We start from the raw sequence: 20217 nt of genomic DNA, 5'->3' as shown, positions 1-20217 counted from the left end.
GTTTTTTTTGAGGGAAGCATGTGTGTTCTTGAGGAAGGAATATGTTTGCTATATGTGTGGGGTTGGTTTTTTTTTTTTCCCAGATGTTTTGTTCAAGACTATATTTAAATACTAGTAGTTGTAAAAACAAAGAGAATGAAAATCCATGAACATTATTGTTCTTGAAGACTGTTTTGGAAATACGATGTTTTGGTTGCAGTGAAAGCTTAAAAGAAGTGTTTTTAAAAATAGCGTGTTTTGGGAAAGATACCTTGAATACAGACATATTTTGTAGTAACGTTATGCTGTTGTGACACAGCAATATTGAACTAGGTTTTTGGATAATTAAGGAGTTGAGTTCAGTATTCAGTAGATATTCATGATGCAAGTACCTTAGAAATTCTCTGACTGTAAAAACAAAAACAGTTATCAAAGTACACATAAGCACAAGGAAATAAGAATAATATTATTTATTATTATTATATTGTTATAAGAAAATAAGATAGTATTCCTAAAGTCTAATTTATTTTTTTAATCAGCACTTTCAGCTGTGAAATTAGCAGATGCCTCTTGATTATATACAAAGTGGGTAAAATATGATGTTCATGACAGATAAGTGAGAAGGAACAACAGTTGAAGGGCTAACTTGCAGAGAAAGTGAATAAACTTGTGAACTGACAAAAAAGGATTAAACTGAGTGAAAAGTAATGCTGTGAGTGATCAAATAAGAAAAAACCCTAAACTATTGCAGTTAAATATATAAGCATTATAGTTGTTTGTTAAATGATTCGAAGGTAGATTCAAGAGTAGCATTAAGAATTTGAATATTAAGCATATTGACTGGTGCCTGTGAAAGCCAGTGGCTGCCTTTCTTTTTGGAGATAAAAGATCTCCAATTTGAAAAGCAGACTCAAGCCCTTTACAAATAGGTGATTTGACAGTGTTCATCAACTCTTAAAGAAAGGAAGTAAATTTTACAAATCTAGTAATGTGCAAGCTTTTAAAATATTTGCTGTTGATTAAGTAATTTTTTATATTTGCTTCAATTATGCTTGGAAATGGCTTTTTGTAAAAGTATAAACATATCTTCTAGATTATTTTTGCTTTAAAGTTATAAAGCCTTTGACTCCAGATGAGGTTCTTTTCTGTCAACCTACACTTACATACTTAATCAAAATGCCAGGTTTTTTTTTGTTTTGTTTTGTTTTGGTTTGGTTTTTTTTGGGAAAACCCCTCAAAAACCAGCAGAAAACTCCAAACCCACAAAAAACCCCGCACCCACAAAACTTCTTATGTAGTAATACAATATGGTGTAATCCATATGGCAAAAATACCATTGACATCCTAATAGAGTTACTTTGCAGCAATGTGGGAAACCATGAAGTCTATAGCCATTGCTGAAAACATTGTTTTAAAACCTTTCAACTCTGCTAAATAATGCATATTTATTTATATTTAGAATAGCACCTATTAAAAACCAGAAACAGTAAAAAACCCAGCAGACTTTCAGCTCAGTAGCAATGCTGGTGGTATGCCTATCAACTTAGTACTCATTCTGGGGGGAAGAGTGTTTAATAGATCATAGAATTGTAGATGTGTAACTTAGGTGCATGTTTATGCTTTTGAAGTGATATTTTCTTTTGAAGTGATGGTTTTCTTGAGTTTATTTGCTTTAACTGAGTCCTCTGTACTAATGTACAGTGTTGATTTTTCTAGACTAACAGATTTAAAGGTATATAGGTCCATGTGAGAAGCAAGCATGTGAAGTGCACTTCAGAAAAGGCAGCTTACTGCACTTCAAGTATGTACATCAAAATGGTTTGTTGTTTTAGCTGTGATAGTGTATATCAGTGTAAAGAAGTATTTCCTGATGACTTCCTTTTGAAGATGTTAATTCTACACTGGTGGCTCTGGCTGACCAGTGTGGCTTCGCTGGTCAGGTCAGAGGCTGGTAGAAAAGAAATATTGGGTGTATCATCTTAATCAGTTCTTGTGTTCTTGGTCATAGGTAGTGTCCTCACTTTCCTCTGTTAATTCTTCATATTTCTGATGCTTGTCCTTTCTGTCATGGTTGTATTACATAGTGCAAAATGGAAATGGAGCATGTTTTTAGACTGACTGGTTTGCTGCTTTGCTCTCAGCTGTTTTAGGCCATCTCCCTCCCCTTCGTCCTGACTTCAGCTTTTCTTTTAGAAAGCCTAATGCACTGATTGCTGAGGAAATGGCACTCTTTGTTTTGAGGACCCCGCTGTGTAGGTACTTCTTAAATTGAAGTTCTTCAAATGAAAACCACGCTGCTAGCATGTACATAGCGTACTTAGATTTAAGATTGGGTTTTAATACTATGCTGTCATTGTCATTAAAAGATGTGGGCTGTTCTTGCTTGAAGTTAAACTAATTGTTGTTAAAGACTTGAGACGTGTAATTTTAAAAATGAAGGTGCTACAGATTAATTAAGTAATCTGCAACTCTTAGTGTTGCTAGGGATGTGGTTTTCAGATAAGAATGCTTGTACAGTTCATAACAGCGTACTTGAATCCAATTAGTGAGTTTCTTTGGAAGAAGTAGGAGTAGCAAAAATTGAAGTAAAGTACAGATTTCGTAGTGTTGACTGTCGAAATGGCACAAGACTTCTATTGCAGCTATTTCTAGTAACCTTAAACCATTTTATTTTCCTGTCTAAACATTGTTTGAACTTATCCAAGAGCAGTCTAAGTGTATGAAAATGATTTTGTGTTACTCAAGGAGCAAGATCTGAATCTACAGTGGAGTTAACTGGGTCTAGTTGACGAAGTGCTCATCTAGTTCCTCTATAGGATGAAGAGAGGAGAAAATAAGCTCTTTCTCTCTTTTACTGGGAATTTATTCTTGTGCCAGGAAAAGCCATGAAAGGGGCAGTGCATAACGTCAAAAGATAAACTTAACTAACAAGTCTAGGTTTAGTCTAGGTTTACCATCTGCAGATGCAGCCAGTGCTGCCTTACCTTATGAGAAAGCAAACTGATGCTGAAAGGCAAGTTTCTGTCTTGAAGAAAGGGTGAATGAGATGTCTAGAATTAGGAAAGGAAGCCTCAATTATAGTGGGGAAGATGCTGCAGTCTCTTCAGCAAGAGGAAAGTAATGTATTCAGCAGAATATAATACAGTATATTTGCTGTAGCTTGACTTCATTTTAATCACTTTCAATTATATTTAATTGGATTTATGCTGTTACCAAATGGATAGATATATGCTTTTACAAAAGTGAAGGACATGAATGAGGCATTCTAATAATGTATATATTTTTAGGTGGAAATTAGGATAGTTTGACAGAATTGTTTTGTAAATGATTGAACTGTGGCTTTCTTCCCTAATGTTGAGCATTTTTGCTTCTTTGTTCCTAATACAGCAAATTTGCTAGTGTTGTGGGTAACTTAAATCAAGTGTCTTAAATTGTGTCCTCTTTTCTTTTTTTTTGTCTTCCAGCCCTGATGATATTGGTACCTGTTGGTATATCCTGCTCTCTGGTTCAGTCTTCATTAAAGAATCTATGTTTCTTCCAAGAAGCAGGTATGTCAGTTATGAATGTACTGTATTCTGTATTTTAAACATAAATCATGAAATGTAGAAAATTTTTAGAATTGAAAGGCAATGTCTTGTGCTTAGTGAAACAGAGAAGTACACACATAAACACGCTCTGCCTAACTTTACTAGCTAGTTGTGGTAATAGTTGTATGCCCATAGCTAGAACTGAAAGTACATCGTTGTGGATGGTGTACAAACATCCAAAGTGTCATGCAGATGCTGTCAATTTAAGAATAAAACCACCAAATACCTAACAAATGGAGTGAAGTACCATGTAATCTATTCCTGTGAGTAATCAAACTTTGAATTGTAGGATGTAATAGAGCTTGTGATGTTTTCGTGAGGCTTTACTTACTGTGTATAAGTCTTCAATACGTGTTTTAGCATATGCTTAAGTTTTGCTACTTCTGTCTGAGGTTGTGTTTCACGTGAATGGATTTGCAACAAAGTGATATTTTACATGATAAAAAGTTTGAGTGCAAGATGCTCAAAATTCATATTGCTACAGTAAAAAATTTAATTATTTTGAGCTATGGAGTAAATACAAATGACTGCAAGGATTTTAGACTAAGGTGGCTGAGCTTGCTCATTTTAGTGAAAGCAGAGCAGAATCACTTTAAAATGTTGGTTACATGCATATTCATTCAGACTGCTATAAAAGGCTCCTTTGAAGTAAATGGCATGTATTACAATTTGTGAAAGGCGGAATGAAAGAATGACCTGTCTCTGTATGGTATGATGGGAATGAAAGCGCTAGAAACTTCCTTACAGTTTTAAACAGTGGGAAACCACTTCAGAGCTAGTGTTGGTGGGCATATGAACAATTAGATGTTCAGATATGCCTTTCAGTGGGAGGGCAATGCTGGTCCTGTGACTTCCGTTTGATGGGCATGTTCTTGGTGTAAGTGAGTATCTTGTGTCTGTGAGAGGACAGGCATTGCTGATAAAATGGTATATTTGATGCACCTTCAAACAGTATATGCTAAAGGTGCAAAACCGGCTATTGTAAAAAGTAGAACAACTACGGATTATAGGATCCCTGCTGCTGGCAGATGGAAGAAAATTGTCCCGTATGTCACCCATGAACAGGCAACATGTCAGGAAAAAAGCTGGCAGAAAGTTCTATCTTGAGATGCCAGGGGAGGGGATATATGATATCTGAATTAATGTAGGGTGATTGTATATAGTCTGTGGCAGGAATATTCTGTTCCTTTGAATTGCAGCAGTGGTTGTGCTTCAGACATCTTTTGACACTTGATGAGAAGTGAGATTTAATAAGGTAAATGATGAGCTTGAGATTCTTCCTGGAAGAATGAACAGAAAATTGCAGGTTCTGTGACTCTAAGCAGAGAATTTCAGGGCTGTTCACCTGGAGACATTCAGAAATAATATCTGTGACAGTGTCTGAGATCTTGGTGAACTGCAAGTGTGGAATTAGGCATTGGAAAAAGTTTCATAGTTGTGGATGGAGACAAGCAGCTGTCAAATCTGCTATCTTGGGAACCACATGCAAGAGAGACAATCTGTTAATCAACAAAGATAACATAAGTCTGTGAAAGCAAAATTAAGAAAGTTTAATTTAAAGATGCAAGTTTTTCTGGAGATCAAGCCCAGAGTCATTCTAGTGAAAGGCTTTGTGCTCAAAAGCTATAGTTATTGAAGGGTAGTTGAGGACCTTATTTAAATTTAAGGCAAGGCTAATGAGGAGTTTTACTTTGTAAATGAGAAAGCTGCAATATCTGGGCCTTGGGCTCATCTACAAATAGGAAACCTGGGAAAAGTGAGAGGGCACCCAGGCTGAATTTCTGATTTGGAATACTGGTAATAAATGATAACCAAGGAGGTTGGAACTAGATGATCTTTAAGGTCCCTTCCAACCCAAACCATTGTATGATTCAGTCAGTGGCTTTTTTTACTGTGTTTTTTTTTTTTTTTTCTTGATGCTGAGACTGATTAGCAGCAACACTAATGCAAAATTTTACAGTGCCCTATTAAAAAGGGAGTAAGATCTTGTGAAAGGCTGCGGTCTGGAAAGAACTGATAGTGGTATTTTGAAATCTAGAGAGTAGAGTCAGAAGTGGGCAAAAGGCAGCTACTAGATAACTGTTTGCTTAAACTGAATATTTACATTATGGGGAGTAATAATTTCAAGAGCCTTTTTGAGCATTGTGTAATTTGGGAGTCTTGATGTCTTATTGCTGTTAAAATGAATTTGCTGTGCTTCAGCAAATGGATCAATGCATCATTAACTTCAGGTAAAGAGGAAGAGATCTAAACATTGCCAGGTAGAGATCATCTAATTTTGATCTCGTTTGGCCAAAATATTGTCGTTTGAGTAAGCTTATTGTAAATTCATATTTAAACTATTTTAGTGGTAGTTTGTTTTGGGTTTTTTTCCACTTTAATCCATTTTGTCTTTGTGCATCTAGAACACCACTAGGAAATAATTTTGCCACATGTAAAGCTTGTGAGTAAGAGAGCAGGATGGAGCTCTAAAGTCTGTGTAGGAGCAGAAAGCAGGAAGTATGTTGCTTTCTCCAAGTCTGAGTGACTCAGAAAATTCTTGTTTCCCTCACTTTTATTTTCCCAGAGCTTTTAAGTAATCCAACCTTACTATTCCCAAATGTCTTGCCATCCAAAACTCCTAATTTTTTTTTCCCTACCTTAAAATTATTCTTGCTTTTTTGGCAGCCTACCCCATGTACCTGCAGTAAATCCCTTTGCACAGGCTCTCTGAGCTGCATCCAGCCCTCCCAGCGGGACTTAGGGAGCTGCTGGTACTGCCTGTCCTTCTGGCTTTGTCAAGCTCAGCTTTATTGAATGATGGCTGGGCAGTAGCTGGTGAAATTTAAAATAAAATATATGTTTCCCCCCCACCCTCCAAATTTCAAGAGCAATTTCAATCTGCCTCCATTCTTGCAGGTGTTTTCAGAGTCCTGTGCTGATTTCTGTCCTACTCTAAACTTCATGGCTGTTGGCATGTGAGCCTATAAGGAAAAGGATGGAGTGCTATTATCAGATTTATAGCTGAAATGTAGAAGTACCTTAGTGTATTTGACTGCAAATATTCAACATATTACTTGTATTTGGGTATTGCATTAGCCTCTATTGGCTAATTTAGCTGCATTAGTTTCAGATACAGCATCATCAGACTGGCTGGTGGATAACACTGCAAATGCTCCTTTGTTATGTATTATGTCAGGTAAACTTTTCTTTTTTTTCCCCAAATCCATTGTCTCCACATCTTTGATTCCAAGTGTTAGATGCCATTTAAAATTCTCTGGGGAGAGGCAGTGATGACGAGGTTTGGCAGACAGATAATATATAGTTGGGGAAGAAGAATGTCTTAAAATAACAAAGAACCCCCAAACAACCAAGCTGTCTGAAAACATAAGAAATGACCACTCTCCTGCGTTCCTACTCAGACAGAAATAAATAATAGTATGGCTGTAAAAAACTAAGCAGCTTTGTAATGTACTATATAGAGTCAAATAGTTGGCAGTTGCAATAGTTTGAAATGAGTGCCGTAGCTGTCAATTTTGCTGTTACGTAATCTACTGAGTGACTTGTAGAACTGCTTTTAACCAGTTATTTGACAAGTCTTTAAGTCAAAACTAAAAAAAAATATAGTGTTCAAGATGGAATATTGGAATAAGTGAAGTCCTAAATTGAGTATCTTGCTTTGGAAACCTTAACATCTAAACTATGTCTGTTTTGTGAAAATAGCATGAGTACTGTTTTATTTCCCTTCTGAAATATAGTTTAGCTAGAATTTGTTTAAATGCCAAGCCTTCAGCTAGCAAATAGTGTTCCAAAGGTAAGGCTTGATTTTATTCAGTTAACTTATTGTTTTTGGAAAACTTGGAATTCGGAGTTTTAAAGAATTTTGACCTGAACATTTAAAGCTAACATATTTTTTTGAGACATAAAGTAAAGCTTAATCTTGTTCTCCTATTTAATTTTCGTGCATTGCAACAGTGAAATTTATTCTGACAGTTTAATGTGAGGAAGATTTTCTTCTACCCCCATATCTTACTATTAACAATTTCCATACTTATTCTTTTTCTTTAACATATCAGGCACATATTATGGTGAAACTAAGCATTCCTGAGTTCCCCACTCCCACCACAACCACCAAGCTAGCACAAATTAACTCTTGCTCCCATCGCTGTTTTCCTTGAGTATCTGTACCCTGAAGCAGTTCACATGGTAAAATGAGGTTTATTTATGAAGTCTAGAAAATAAATTAGTAGAAAATACAATTCCCAGAAGGTTGTCCTGGCTCTCCTGTGTTTTCATGTGATCACTGACAGCAGTAATGCGACAGTTCCTCAGAGTATCTTTTGGAATTGCCTCCAGCATCTCTTGGTCTGCTGCATGCTCTCATCACATTTGCTCAGCTGCTCGGACTTTCCGTGTGGTTTTAGTTCCAGGAATTTGCTTCCAGTGTAAAATTTACCATGGTCTTTCCTTTTATTTGACTTGGAGCTGCACTACAAAAACGTCTCCTAGATCTCCCACAGCAAACTTTCTGCTTGTCTGTGGCCTCCACAACTGAAGGATGAACTAACTTAGCAGCAACAAAATACAGAATTGCTGAGCAGTTTTTGTCAGACCAGTAGGCTCTGAAAAGTGCCTGTTTTTTTCTGCTTTTCTCCTAGAATTCTTCCCAGGTTGTCTGGGTGGTGTGTACTGTGCTGCTCGGGCATGCTGTGGTACCAACTTGCCATGTGCAAACCTGGTTTTGCTCGTCTTTAACTACTCAGTCATCTATACTCTTTCCTTCTGTAGGCACCCAACCAGTTCTCCCCTCATCACTTCATGTGGTGATGGAGAGCTGTTCTCCCTTTAGCAAGTTCACAGATTTTACATAGGGGAGCAATTATTTAAGCTTTTTCCTCAAATTAAAAGATCAAGTTTTGAAGTTAAGAGAACATCTGTTTTTCTGTCTTCAAAATTAAAAGGAATGTATCTCTTTAAATATTGATGATTTAGCCCTCTGGTCTTTCCTATACTAAAACAACTTGAAAAATGGAATGAAATATCAAATTCTCTTGGAGAGCCATTGAAGAAATTATGGACTTGTTTTGAATGCGTATAAAGCAATAACAGAATTCAATTTGTGCAGAAATTATTTGTCCTTGTCCAAGTGTGTCTGATTAACTTAAAGTAGCTTCTCTCAGAAGAAAGCTTAAGGATTTTGGCTTGGATGTGTTTCTTTTTTTGGTGGTGGTTTTTGGTTTGTTTTTATGCTTTTGTTGTTTTATTTCTTTTTTTTTGTTTTACATTTTGACAGATAATGCATGTGAGTATAATGGTGCAGGAGCAGAGCTTTTGGCTATGTACATGCATTTATACAGTTTTATATCCTGAAACAGACATCCTAATTTTTTCTGATGCCTGGGACATGCTGTTTGGTGTGGTTTACATATATATAACTAATTATATGTTTATATTTTTAACAGAGAACTGTCTTTGGTTGATCTTTCAGTAAGTAAAGTTATATTGATAGCTTTAATTACAATGATAACAAACATTTCTCAGTGTATGACCCTAATATATTTGCAAGTTAGTGTTTATTAATAATGGCTATTCCTGGCTGAAACTTACAGCATAACTGGTGTAACCAATGTATACAAATATTTAAAGCAAAATCCCCTAGAAAGTTTTTTTGGTTTTGTTTTTTTCCCTTAAGAAGGAAACTGAGAGTTTTAGAACAATGAATTTGAAAGAGACTTAGGATTGTATTTTTGGGAGCTGCTAGCTGAGTTATTTAAGCTGCAGAGGGAGCTGATCAAGAGCTGTGCCAAGCTTATTCAACTTTTCCCTGTTTCCGAGTTTTGCTTATGGCTAAGGAATAACATCATCATGATGGAAATATGAAGACCATACATGGGATCTTTGTAAAGAAAACTAACTCCCCAGGCTATGTTTTCAAGTGTATTTAAGAAATTGCTTGAAACTGTATGCTTTGGATTTATTTTGCTTTCAGAACTCTTGCTCTTTAATATAAAACTCTATTTATTTATTTATCTATCTTTTTATTTATTTATTTGTTTATTTGTGCTGCTTGCTGCTGCTGCTGGATTTTACCATGACCTATATGTTGCTTTTTATTTCTGTATCCAGCTAGTGCTGTTCTGAAGCCATGCTCACCACTGTTGCCATGGTATTATGGTCTTGTTGTGGGCTGACCCCTGGTGTTGTCTTCTCTTCTGTCCGGTTTGAATGCCTCAATTAAGCATTTCAGTCGGTCAGTTGAAGCTGAAGCATGAAGGAGTGTGATGTGACAGTCTAATCTGGGAAAGACTGAGATCATAAACTGAAGAGGGGAGTTGGGAGAAGTAGTGGAGATGTCAGTCCATTTATGACTGAGTGTACGTCTACCATGAACTTCTAATGGATTTTAAATAGACATTGAGAAAGTAACACTAATTGCTTTGTACCATCTGAATCTACCTAAAGACTCTGTATGTTCTCTTGGGTAGAAATGTTTCCTTTTACCTGCAAGCACAAAATTAGACTATCACAGTGCATGCAGCTGTGATTACTTTTTTAGACTTAAACTCCTGGAGAAAATAAAAGCTTGTTTACAAGATTGACCATTCTGTTGGGTGTGCCTGATCTGGCCATCTGCTTTGAACTTGTTCATCTCCTGTTGGTATCGTGGCCAGTGTTATTAGTGAAGCCCGGAGCTCACCGATAGTGGCATTGCCTTCTTCTTTGCGAGGTACTGGAGGAACTGGAGCTGCCATGGGTCTATCCCTGACCTTAGCTCCCTGAGAGCTGGCTAGCAGGGAGGGTTTCGAGATCGCTGAGTCTGGCTTCCTCACTTAGACACAGTTACAGACAGCTCTGGCTGTAGCTGAATTAGCTGAGCCATAAATTAACAGGTCCTTGTCTTGTCACTTCACCTGCTGTTACAGCAAAGTTCATGACGCAGAGCACATGCTACTTGTACCAGCAATGTCATCTGAAACTTTTTTAACTGTTTGCTAAGAAGTTGGTGTACAGTTTTTTTAAAATATGAATACTTACTTTTACAGCTAAATGAATTTGGTATTACATACATTTTGCTTTGTCCCACTCAGTTTGTCTTCTGCTGAATAATATAAGAGTTCATCGGGGTTTGAATTTGATCATCTTCCACATGTGCTGCCAGTATCTGGGGTATTGGGAAATAGAAGAGGACACATTTCCTGAATGATGAGATTGGGTTGTGTCTGGCATTATTCCTGTCAAAACAATTATTTCAACACTACTGGAATTTTGCTCTTACCCAGCTGATAAAATGTTAAGGGCTTAATCTATTACACTGGCATCTTTTGAAAATAAAAATAGAAATCTAGTGTAGTGGGTCTAGTGCTACCAGGCTTTCTTCCAAGTTTATAATGGGAGATAGAGGGTAACAACAAAGCAGAAAGTGTCAAATGACCTGAATAATTTCTAAGTGAGCCTGAATATTTCTGATCCCTCTTAAGGTGGGGGAGGTTTTCAGGGATGGAAATACTCATGTTAGGAGAAAAGTCAACTTCAGAAGCCCTCACAAATGCAAGCATTGTGCTAGTTTGTAGGCGTATATCCCAGAGTTACAGATTTCTTTTTCCATATGGAAGACCTGGTGATGGACTGGATATGGTTTGGATATGGTCTGGATCACCTTCTCATGCTCAGGTGTGTTGGTAGAATGTTCAGAAAAACTTCATACATTGTCTGTTCTTATATTGTGCTTTATTCAAGTCAGTATCTTCCCTGTTGAAACTGCAGTTGTCTAAAAATACTAAAAAGCTAAATGCATGTATTTTAATGACAAAATTATGTTTAGGAATTTGTGATATGGAACATAGAAACAATGTAACTGTATAAATCCAAATCACTGCTTTTAAGACAAGTCTTGTCTGTGAACCAACTTATTTTTTGCACTTGCTGTACAGATTAAGTATACTCAAAACTTTTCAGTATGATGTAAGTATGGGATAGAGCCAATGCTAAAGGAAAACAAAATCTGTGTAAGCATGGATAGTAGAATTTTTATGTGTAAGCAGGAATATATCTTAATAGATTGGAGTAACTGAAAAAGACCTTAAGGAAAAATTAAAATTAAGTAGAGTGGTTTAGCAGACTAGATTCATGGGGGTTAATCTTTTAGGAGAAAGAAACCAGAGAAAGGAGAGAATCCATTAAGGTAGCTGATAGAGGAATCTATGACATCTGTGAATGATACCAACTCTGGCATCCCAGGTTTTTAAATGTTAGAAAGCTAGGGTTAAAATTATGACTAATTAGTGTTGAAAAAGGTGCTGAAATTGAGATGGGGGGGGGAGGTTGCCTTTTTCTGAAGGGGTGGGTTCTGTTGATTTCTTTTTTCCTAGGAATGTTTTAGAATGCTCTCTAGGATGGACAGGATGGGAAACACATTCATTCCACTGAAACGTGTTTTTCCTAAAGATATTCTTATTGAAAAATTTTGTGCTGCTTAGCTGATACGTTTCTAAAATGTGCTCAAACAAAAGCCGTCCTTGAAAACATATGTTTTTTTATTGCTGACTCCACTCTTTAATGTATTTTGTGTTTCATTGGTTTGAGACACCTTTCTAATCCCGGCATTAGAGTTTCAAATGGAGCATGTCACAATTTAAAGTAATTGAGAACAGCAAGTAATCAGTCTTGTAAGCACTTTTCATCTTTGCTTTTTGCTGTTATTGTGCCTCTGTACATTATAATTGTGATATTTATTTAATTTTAACAGTTCTCACACTGATATCTTTCTTCTAAAATTTCAGGCTTGAGTTTAGTATTGCAAATGTGTCATCTGAAATGATAATGAATTACTTGAATACTATGAGGGTGTGGAAAAAAAAAAGTGAGAGCTGTTTCTGAGAAGTTGAGGGGAAAATTCTCTGTAATGAAGTTCGTGGTTGTTTCAAAGTTAAATGCGAGACCTGTTATACCTGGATATTCACTACTACTTACATGTTTAATTAAAAATATCTATCAGAAGAAAACTTACTCTTTCACAGTTGATACTGCAGTTGGTGAGATAATCGGTTCTACAATCTGGTCTGATTGAAGGCTCCTTCTGATTATTAGTATCGAAGGTTTTGAGCTTTTGTACGAATTGCAAAATATCAAAAAACTCCTGGGTTACCTTAGAAAACTACATTATGAGATTCCTGATGAGGGCAAAAGAAAGATCGTGCTTGTTTTACATGCTGTCAGGGTCTCTGGGCAAGTTTTATGAGTGTAATGAACTGAGAAATTCTGGTCATTACTTACCCCAAAACAGCAACAAAACGAACTATATGCAAAAATCAAAATTATTATTTTGATTGTTAGAATGATTCTGCTACTCTAATTCTTCAACAAATGGTGTTTTTAACAAAATGTTTTTCCATACTGTAGAAAACTAAAATGTCTGAGAGGCTTTTTCTTTTCAAGTGACACTACAATTTTTGAATGCTTCTGAAAGATAAATGCAGGGACAGTAGGCATAAAATAGCACGTTAAATGAGGGATAACTTATTTTAACATTATAATCTAAATAGCTAAAAATTATAACTATTACTTCACTATTTTGGTTTTTTTTTTACTCCTTTACAGTTATAGGGAAATTATTGCAAAGATATCTTAAAAATATGTACTAATAAGATTTATGGAAACTAGTTATTGAGGGTGTGTTTAACCCTCCATGTGAATGAACTGCTTGTATTGAATGAGTTAGGAGTGTAAGTGGGGTGGAAAATGTCAATATATATGGTCTTATTTTACTACTACAACCCTGGTTGATATGTCAAATCATTCATTTTTAATATTTGTAAAAAATGTGTCAATTTCTAATTATCAAAATCTATAGGAGGATTTTAAAAAGCTTACTATATATTTTTACAGGAGGGAAAAAAAGTCTTCATTTAAGATTTAGCATCTAAAGGCTTTATATGAGGTTAGAAAAATACTCCTCTGTTTTAATGAATTTCATGAATGTTAATAAGCCACACTGTGCTCAGACAAGGTCTTGCCCCTGAAGTAATGTTTTCCTACTATTTCTCCTTCTTTGAGACCATTATGTAGATCTTGTGATGTCAGAGTAATCTCCATGGCAACACAGACATCATTAAGATGAAGCATAAGCATAAGCAAAGCTGTCTTTATTGAAACCATTTATGAAAACACATTTTTTAAAAAAACGAATATTAAAAAAGAAAAAAAAGAGGTTAGGAAAAAAGCTTTCACCTTTGAATGTTTTCCAAGATAAAAAGAGAACTTCGAATTTAAAAACAGGGAGATTTTTATTTTTTTTTCCAAGTAAGGATCTTTTCTGTCAGTTGTTCCAATGAGGTACCTGGCTTCTTGCTTTCTGTACTAGAGAGGCTGCAAAGTTGAACTGCTGCAACAAGCTAAATTTTGTTAATGCCACTGCTACATCCAGCTTTGTTTGTTTATATATGTGTTTACAAACACCGATCTTGATTTTCATAAACACATTTCTCTTGTTCATGAAAGGGTCATAAAGGACCCTAAGTTCTGCCATACTCAGTTTTGCAACTCACTATGATGTTAAAATTAATAACACTTTTCAAAACAGTAGTCTCTACTAAGAGAAAATGAAGATCGCAAGGCATATGCTTCAGGGGCTGACTGACAGGACCTTCTCTGGGAGCAAGCCTCCAGAATCTGCCCAATTTCAAATTATTCACTGGGGGGTTTCAGGAACTTCTTTTGAAGTGCTTTCAGTAGTCAGCTGTAGATTACCAGATTAATGCAACATCTGATCTGGGTTGCATTTACATAAGAAACAAAGAAATCCCTACAAGTATTGCGTAGGTAAAGTACTCCAGTCTGTCATCTCTAAGGATGCTAACTAAACGTGTTCAAAATACTGAAGAAGTTTACTAAAGCTTTCAGCTGGACTGCAAATTAACTTTCACACATTTTTAGCAGGAATTATGTAAAGCATTAATATGCTATAAATGTGCTTATCATGTAATTTTTGTGTCCTTCACATGGACTGGTTAGTTGTCAGGTATTCTGTCTAGCGTGCTGGGTTCTTCCTGCTAGAGCAGTGGAGTTATTGCCCTTGACACTGTGGTCCCTGTTCTGGCAGAGGGTAGTTGGGTCCCAGGTTAAGCAAGGAGCTGCAGTGACCATTGAGGCTTTTTTTTATTTCTCTTGAGAAACATCCCCCCCAAAGTATTATTAAGTGGCGTGTACTTAGCTGTGATGTTGTGAGTCCCTTCCCTGACACATGAGCTGTTGTATCTGAGACTGTAAACATCTAAGCTATCATATGACACTGGATAAGTCTAATCATCCTTATCCATGGTATGTAGTGAGCTCATGTCTCCAGGATTTGCAAACAGTGACAGGTCTGCAAATGCCTCTTCAACTCAGATTCCAGCTGCCAGCATTTCAGTTTTCCTTTCAGCTGAAGAGCATTTCTATAAAGTAGCTATTTGCTATTGCTGGGGAAAAAAAAAAAAAAAGAAAGAAAGAAAAGGAAAAAGGTGGTATGTATAATAACATTGTGAAAATTCAATATATTAAAAGGAAAAAAAAAGATGAATCTACTGATTATTTTGATTTGCAGATGACCTCCAATTTTAATTAAAAGTAATATTTAATACATGTCAAAAGCATCTTGGGCTTCACTTGAATATTTCACGTGAATATTCACTTGAATATTCACTTGAATATTCACTTTTCCTAAAAGACAGGCACTAATTCAGTGAGAATCGAAGAAGCCAGCCTATATTTTGCAGAAGATCAAATTATCTGATAATGATCCTCTGTCTTTTAGCTGACAAACCCCTGCTTTCATAGTTTCCAGTGTGCAGCTCTAAGTGTGGGGAGGTCTGCTGCTACCTTCCCTCCTTGCATCATCCCCAGTGGAGGGCTGTTTGCGTCAGAGCTGCTCTGCATGCATGAAGGGCTCTGTCTGTTTTTTTCTGAGGGGTCAGAAAATGGCCATGCCAAACTTAGTTTTCATCAGAACGCTTAAGCCTCCCCCTAGGGATGGCTTGTGCATGTATACACACTTCTGAATGGTAGCTTTCTTTAAAAAATACCTGGCAAGGGCAAGTTGGGTGGAGGAACAGTCTGGCTTTCACAGCCCATTCCTGTGAAACCCTGCTAAACCTAGCTTGGTTAGAATAAGCCATTAAGAGGGATTGATGTTTTTCATTCTAATGTGGAGGTACCAAAATGAAATGTGGTGGGGTTTAGTCAAAAAGATGGAGGAGGAGGAACTTGACTGAATCCCTTACTATCTCTGGAAGTGGCAGATAGAAGATAGTCCCCATTTTGTGTCCATCTAGACATCTACTAACTACTGCTCTATAGTATTTCATTTGGGAATTCAGCATGACTGGCTTGCTTTAGAACTAGATCTAACATGTTTTAGTGTTGTTGCAAGTTAAATGTTGTATACTGCATTAAGATCTGACTTTGGGATTTGTGAGAGACCAGACATTCTGCTCATATTTGTTTCTGTATCATCAAAGAATAATTGATGCAGTGATGGAGAGCAGCTGCTAGTCATGGCTAAGGTCATGGAACTGTAAGGAGGAAGCAGTGCCACGCAGCATGTGCGGCAAATAATCTGTCTAGAGGAATGGTGACTCCACTCTGCTCTGAGTTTGGGAAGCACGATTTGGAAGTGGAGGGTAGAGAGAAGATGGGAAACATGTAAGAGAGCACTTGAATATAAGTAGTGATCGTAGTAATAGTATTTGCAAGGTGAGGGCTATCTAAAAGCAAATGAAGACTCACTGGCTTACATAACTTCACATTCTAAGTATGCTTAATGCAGTACCTCTGTATTTCATTTTGGTAGTTCCTGTGATTCTCCTAAATGTAGATGTCAACTGAAGCTATGTAATGTAAACTCGAGAAGAGTTTGGAATATTTGGTTTATGCACTGGCAAATATTCCAGTGGTGATGTTAAACCTATTGCATGTCCCATTTGAAAACCTCAGAGCAAAGAATGTTTTTGAGTATCCGACTTTCTAGTGTTTTGACATAAATCATTGCAATACTCATCCATAGTATTTCTACTTTTAATATATTGTAGTTTGATTTTTTTTTTTTTAAGCAAAATTTACATGGAATTTATTTCCCTGTAGAAATGTACCACAGAAAACTCTAAGAACTTGCGAAACAAGAAACTCTGTTACTTTTATTGTTTCTTGTGTTAGAGCATATGCAAATGCAATAAGGTTTTTGACTTAGAGGAAATGACAATTAAATAGAGTTTATTCTAAACTAAACTTCGTTGCAAATACTGCATTAAAAAATACAAAAAACAGTAACAGTATCTTGCATTTTAAAATGGACTGAAGAATGTGCATCCTATGGATGACCATAATTTGTGGAAGGTTTTTTGTGAGACTTAGATGTAGTTTTATTATAGACTTGTAGTTTAATTACAGACTTGGTTATAGACTTTATTATGTAGACTTGTAATTCAACTGTGAATTAATTATCACTTTAAGCTAATCAAGGTAGTGAATAGCAAAAGAAATAAAGGCTAAAATCACATTATAGAGGAAGCCCCTAAGTTTTGTATGTCCTTTTTGAAAAATAGCTGTCACAAGTGAAATTGGGCTTTCTGTGAGAGATCTTTGAGGAAGGAATAAAAGGACTTCTTACTGAGAAACCTTTTCTCAGTTTTCATTGTCAGTGGAGTTGACTTCAGATTCTGCATCACTTTTGATGAATGCATTCACATTCCAGTGCTGAGAAATGGCTTTCCATTTGGGAGCTGGGCCGACGTGAAAACAGGAATGTGGAGGCCCAAGGCAAGGGGACAGGGCTGAATGCTGATAGGGAAATATTCCCTCCTCAGTAGCTGCTGCCTTTCCTGCGAGCTTTGGAAAGAGCATCTGTGTGTGCATGTACAACTATGTCTTGGGACCTGGGGAAATGGACGGGTCACGTCTGGAGAAAACTGAGTTGTCCTTCAGTGTCACGATGATAATAGAAAGGGTAGAACAAGTCACCCTCAATACCTGGAAGTTTTCGGCTGTCTCTGTGTAAGTGCTCATAAAAATTAATGTGTTGCTTGTAGCTTTAGGTGTTTCATTTAATTGAGGTACTTTGTTGTTTTGTTTTATTAGTACATCTATTAAATTTGAAGGGTCTTAAAGTATTCTCATTTTGCTGTCTGTGAGCTACTGACAAGCCAATTGTAGTTTTATAATTGCAAAGGATTTTCTGATGAAAACTGAAAGTGTAAACTTGGGGAAACATGGAAACCCTTAGCTTTCACTTAAAACTTATCTTCTATTAACTAGTCAATGTAAACTGAATTTTAAAATGTATTAGAATGAAAATGAAGTTGTAAATTACTTATATGGGTTAAAATACATATTTTGAAAACAGGTAGTGAGCAAAAGGTTTTCCTACTACTAATGAATTTATTTGGAAATAATGCTTTTGAATAGTGAAGTGGGAAATTAAACTTTTGTCACTTGCTGTAGGCAATGGTACAGTTATGGAACAGTTGCTTGGGAAGAACATATAACCTTCCAAGAGTGGATTTTTTTTTATTGTTGGTTTTCAAAATTGCTACTGTAAAGTGGATTCCTGCAAATCAAATTGCTTTGTATATCTTTAAGGTTGTGGGTTTTTTAAGTAGTTTTATATGCACATCATAGGTTCAGTAGGTTTATGGGGAATAAATGTTACTGTGATAGAAAATGACTCCAGAAGTGAAGTGCCTTTAGGACAGGTGCTGAGGGAGAGCATCTGTGAAGTTTAATACTTGGTAGCAAGAAAAAACAAGCGTTGGAAAAGCTGCTGCAAAACAAGGCTCTTTGGGGATTTTAGGTGAGGCAGCAATATCCTAACCTGGCAGCCTTCTGGCTATCTAAATTGCTGCTATAACCTCTACATCCCATATTGACAGCCACCATTGCAAAGATAACTTTAAACTACCTTAGTTTCCTTTGATGGAATTTCCTGACGCACATCATTGCTTTAGAGAAAATAGTTGCAAAGCTGGGATCCTCAGGTGTGTTGCTGACTTAATAGTTGCAAATGAGCTATTTTTAGGAGTTGAAATTAATAAGGCTTAGGTAGGAAAAGAAGATTTGTATCTTAGTGTACTAAGATAATTTTAATTGAAATTATTAAGGAATGATATGATACAACCAAAAGTGAAGTGTTCATTCTGTAAAATTCTCTACTGCATTTTAGAATAAAAAGTGTGATTTAACCTTAAGCTCCATACTGAAATCATATATCCACGGGCTTACTTCACAGGGGAGGAAATAAGTTTATCAAATCCTTCATACATTGAAACCTGCTCATACGTTTTACTTTAGCTAACCACTGCTCATGTAGACTGTATTTTGTGATAAATCTGAGTAGTCAAACCAATTTTCTATGGGAAATCTGTCATCAAAATTTGGAAAGAATAGTGTCTAGCAAAAGTTACTGAAATAGAGCTGCTATTATGAAGATATGTCAGCCCTTCCACTGAAACTTTATTTGCTGCTACTGTTTGCGTGCTTGCATGCCAGCTTGTGGTCCCTTGTATGAAGTTCCTCTCCTGCTATGTTATAAAAGGCTTTACCGCTTGGGCTTTTGATCAGCTCCATAAACAAACTGTATTATGTGTCGGGTATTTGCTTCTTTTTACTGCTTACTAGTGTTTTAAATAACTTCCTTTCATTTAAATCAAGTGTGTTTGGTAGCTTCTTCTACCTAGTGTCTGGTTGCTGCAGCTAAGGATTTCAGGTAGACAAGACTGTCATTGAAGTCCTTATTTTTCTCTTTTTTTTTTGTGGGTTTTGCTCTTGGGCAAAACTCTGACAGATTAATTTTGATAAAGCTTACTGACTTTGATATCAGTCTTCTGAACTGAAACCATAGGATTGTCAGTGCCCTAAGCTCCCAGTAGTTTCTCAAAGTTGCATGTCAACAAGAGTTTGTATGACTATCTAGGTATCAAAGCGTGGTTCTGCAACAGATAGTATTGCAGTATCACAGTGGTTGTTCTACCGTAGTCAGAGTTTGGACACTTCTGAAGTGTCGCGACATAGTGGACACTCACAAGAGTTTCCTAATTTTCCCTGGTTGCATGAATTCCACGCTGATGATGAATTTGCAGCAGCAGATTGGAAGTCAGGAAGTTTAGCTGATGTGGCATATTTGAGAAAAGAACTGCAATATCTGAAAGGTCATTTAACTTTCTTCCATATTGATTTACTTGTCTTCTTGTCTACAATGCTTCACAAAGATAAGAGAGTTTCTTTGCAGCCTGAAGTGCCTTGCCATCTTTGGTCAAAGATAATATATACGTGTGATGTGCTGTCTGCTCTGATAAATTCCGCACTGTCATAGGAATCTGAGCAGTGCAGCAATGACATGGTTGTTTGCTGTGAGAACCAGTGTGTTAGTAGGATCAGAAATAAAGAATTGTCTTTATAGTAATTTAGTACATGCCTTTTGTCTTATTATGTTGACTACGTTTTCCTTTGTGCTGAATCCAAATAAGTTATGCAAGAATAGAAAGGCACATCCAAAACAGTTTTTAGTTTTTACTGTGCTTGCTAAACTTGAAACTTTTGGATGTCAGCAGCGATTAGCAATGGGCAGAAGTTCAAAGTTGATACTTGTAGACAGTAATAGAGGAATTAAAAAATGGTGGAGTGTAAAGTGTATATGCAATTTCTG

General features: G+C 36.4%; 1 protein-coding gene across 1 annotated transcript in view; it reads left to right on the top strand.

The window, feature by feature from the left end:
• RAPGEF2 (Rap guanine nucleotide exchange factor 2) overlaps nt 1-20217 on the top strand; it is a gene marked incomplete at both ends in the record, with an annotated part of 190703 nt that overhangs the window by 77820 nt on the left and 92666 nt on the right. The window contains 1 exon segment of the mRNA XM_080620366.1: nt 3444-3527. Within this exon segment, the coding sequence (XP_080476492.1) occupies nt 3444-3527 (84 nt within the window).

Source organism: Psittacula echo (assembly GCF_963264785.1).
Source record: "Psittacula echo genome assembly, chromosome: 1".
In the NCBI taxonomy this organism is placed as follows: domain Eukaryota; kingdom Metazoa; phylum Chordata; class Aves; order Psittaciformes; family Psittacidae; genus Psittacula; species Psittacula echo.
The sequence above is the reverse complement of the archived record's forward strand: the minus strand, read 5'-3'. Positions and strand labels throughout refer to the sequence as shown.